General features: G+C 52.3%; 1 protein-coding gene across 1 annotated transcript in view; it reads left to right on the top strand.

Moving 5' to 3' along the window:
- The window catches only part of LOC109378301 (class I histocompatibility antigen, Gogo-A*0201 alpha chain-like), a gene marked incomplete at its 5' end in the record, with an annotated part of 14841 nt that extends 13753 nt beyond the window's left edge, over nt 1-1088 (top strand). The window contains one exon of the mRNA XM_019634732.1: nt 953-1088. Coding sequence (XP_019490277.1) covers nt 953-1088 — 136 coding nt within the window. The remainder of the gene's footprint in view (nt 1-952) is intronic.
- Nucleotides 1089-2520: the final 1432 nt, after the last annotated feature.

Genomic DNA, 2520 nt, shown 5'->3' with positions numbered 1-2520 from the left:
AACATTGCTGGGAAGCAAGATCTCAGGTGCTCTGAGATGAGTTTTATAGCTTCTTTTACACATTTGGAATTAAGGAGGGACCATATGGAAGATTACATGGAGGTGGGAGAAAGCAAGGGACAGAAGAGTTAACAAGATATTGTGCTCCCTTGAGGGTGGTTACCCCTTCCAGGGGTCTGGAAAAGAGGATTACTTCTGGCATTTCAAATGTATATCAACCTAGATGCACAGAACCTATGGGCAGGGCTGCTTAAGACAAAGATAAACCTTTTACTCATGAAGTCATAGGCCTGGAATGTGACTACCCATCCTGACTTGCCCAGTTAGGAATTGACATCCCATCACTCTGTGAGGTTACTTTACATAGAACCCCCTTTTTGTCTACAGGGAACACTGCTACAGTGCCCGCCTGGCTTGGGGGGGGCTTTCCTTCCCTTTCCTGTGTCCTACTAATCCTTCCCCAGCTGGAGCACCCCCACCCTGATTCACACACTAGACAGAATCTTCCATGTCCTCCTGCTGCCGAGAGCACCGCAGCCCTGACTTTCAGCAAGTCACTGCTCTAGAACTGGATTCTGAGATCTTGGCAACTGGGCATCACTTCAACTATTTTCAAAATCATGTTTGCCTTAGAGGCTGGTTCAGTGTCTTGCCCATAGGACCATAAAATAGAAGTAAAGGGATCCTAGTCTCTGTAAAAGCCTCTGATAATTCGACACCCTCTCCCCCAACCCCCATCATGCTGCAACCTCCACTGGGGTCCTATGAGAGTCCTTTCCACGCAGGCTGTGAGCTCTTGAGTGTACAAGNGCCTGACCTCAGCCTCTGCCCCCTCCCACAGTCCTGAAGCCAGGTGGAGTGGGCCCTGGGGGCGGACACAACTGGGAGCCACTACCGGGTTGGGTGGGGGCCGGGAATGGACAGGGGTCACCTTCCGCCTTCTTCCCAGTAGGTGGACAGGAGCTTCCATAATTCCCAAAGCTCAGCAAGAGCGGGGGCTGCTCCGCTCCTCTGCTGACAGAATTTCACCGTCACAGACCCAGGACGTGTCCTGTGGGGTGTTTGGCACCTGCAGGCCCCTGCAGTGACTGGCTGGCAGACATTTGTGCCCATCCTGAACCCAAAGTGAGCCTCCTGATCCTCTACCAGTCTCGTCACAAGTAGTCTGTGCCACTAAGATGGCTTTGTCATCTTCCTGAAGTCCTGTTTGGGGGGTGGGGAGGAGGGCAGTAATAGTTCCTCAGATCTTTCACACTTAACAGTTGGCAGAATGGTTTCATGTTAATTGTAAATCCCACCTGAGCCTCTCAGGCACCCTGTGAGTTTGGCAATGTTATTCTCACCCCGACTTTCCCAAAGTGGGAACTAAGGCTCCAGGCAGTTAAGGAAGAACCAGAACATCGGTGAAGGAGTTATGTGGGCTGCAATCCTGCGTCTGTCTGCTGGCATCAGGGAGAAAGGGCTGAATGCCTACCTCTTTGTATGAGTGTGTTCTTGTGTGTATGCGATCCTCTTTTGTAAAGGAGATTAGAGTGTTGGAGGTGTGTGAGGGGTGTGTGGGTGTTGTTGTGGATGTGTGACAGTGAGGGGGTGTGTGGTATGACTATGTGTGGGTGAAGGTAAGGGTGTGTGAGGGTGAGAGGGTTTGTGGTACGTTGGGATGTATGTGGTGTAACTGGGTGAGGGCAAGGATGTGTGGGGGGGGTGAGGGTGAGAGTGTGGTGTGAAGGTGTAGGCATCTGTGTTGTGTGGATGTGGATGGTGTGCGGGTGAGAGTGGGTGTGTGGGTGAAAGCGGTGAGGGTGTAGTGTGTGGTGTGAGGGTGTGTCGGTGAGGGTGTGGTGGAAAGGTGTAGGTGTGTGTGGGTGTGTGGGTGTGTGTGGTGTGAGGGTGGGTGTGGTGTGAATGAGAATGGGGTGGATGTCCTTGTGTATCTCAGGAGGAGCTCAGAGGGACTGGGTCTCAGGGGCCTGTTAGTTAGCCCTGGGCAGCTAGAGGATCAGAAACAACGGTCCATATTTCCCTTCCTGTCCTTTTGAATGGTTTGAGTTTTTACAGTAAGCACAAGTAACGTTTACAGTAAGGAAAAGACCATTTTCTCTGTGGAAATGCTTGTCAAGGGTGTGTCTGGGAAGGCCCAGCCTCACCTCAGAATTTCAACCACGCAGAAACCCCATGTCCCCTTTGTGAACAAGAATCTCCCTGCGACCTCATGTCTTTGTTTACTTAGCAATCAGTTCCAACCCCATGGCCATGATGTGCCAGGGGCTGGGACAGGGCCAGGGAGCGCTGCACTGTCAGAGGACACAAGGCCAGGCCCCTCCTGCGCACGCTCTGCCTCTCCTTCAGCTCACTCCAAGGCCTGGTGGAGCATCATGTGGGGGCTTCTGAAACTGTTGGGTCCAGATAATCAATAAAGAGGCTGGATGTCAAATTAAAGTTCTGAAGATTTTATTAAGCTGAGCTCGCGACGCCTCTCTAAGGAGAGCGGGCCCTCCAGCGGGGTGGGGGTGGGGGGGG

This window comes from Hipposideros armiger, unplaced genomic scaffold, assembly GCF_001890085.2.
Source record: "Hipposideros armiger isolate ML-2016 unplaced genomic scaffold, ASM189008v1 scaffold_1857, whole genome shotgun sequence".
NCBI classification, from domain to species: Eukaryota; Metazoa; Chordata; class Mammalia; order Chiroptera; family Hipposideridae; genus Hipposideros; species Hipposideros armiger.
This window is presented reverse-complemented; position numbering and strand designations above follow the sequence as displayed.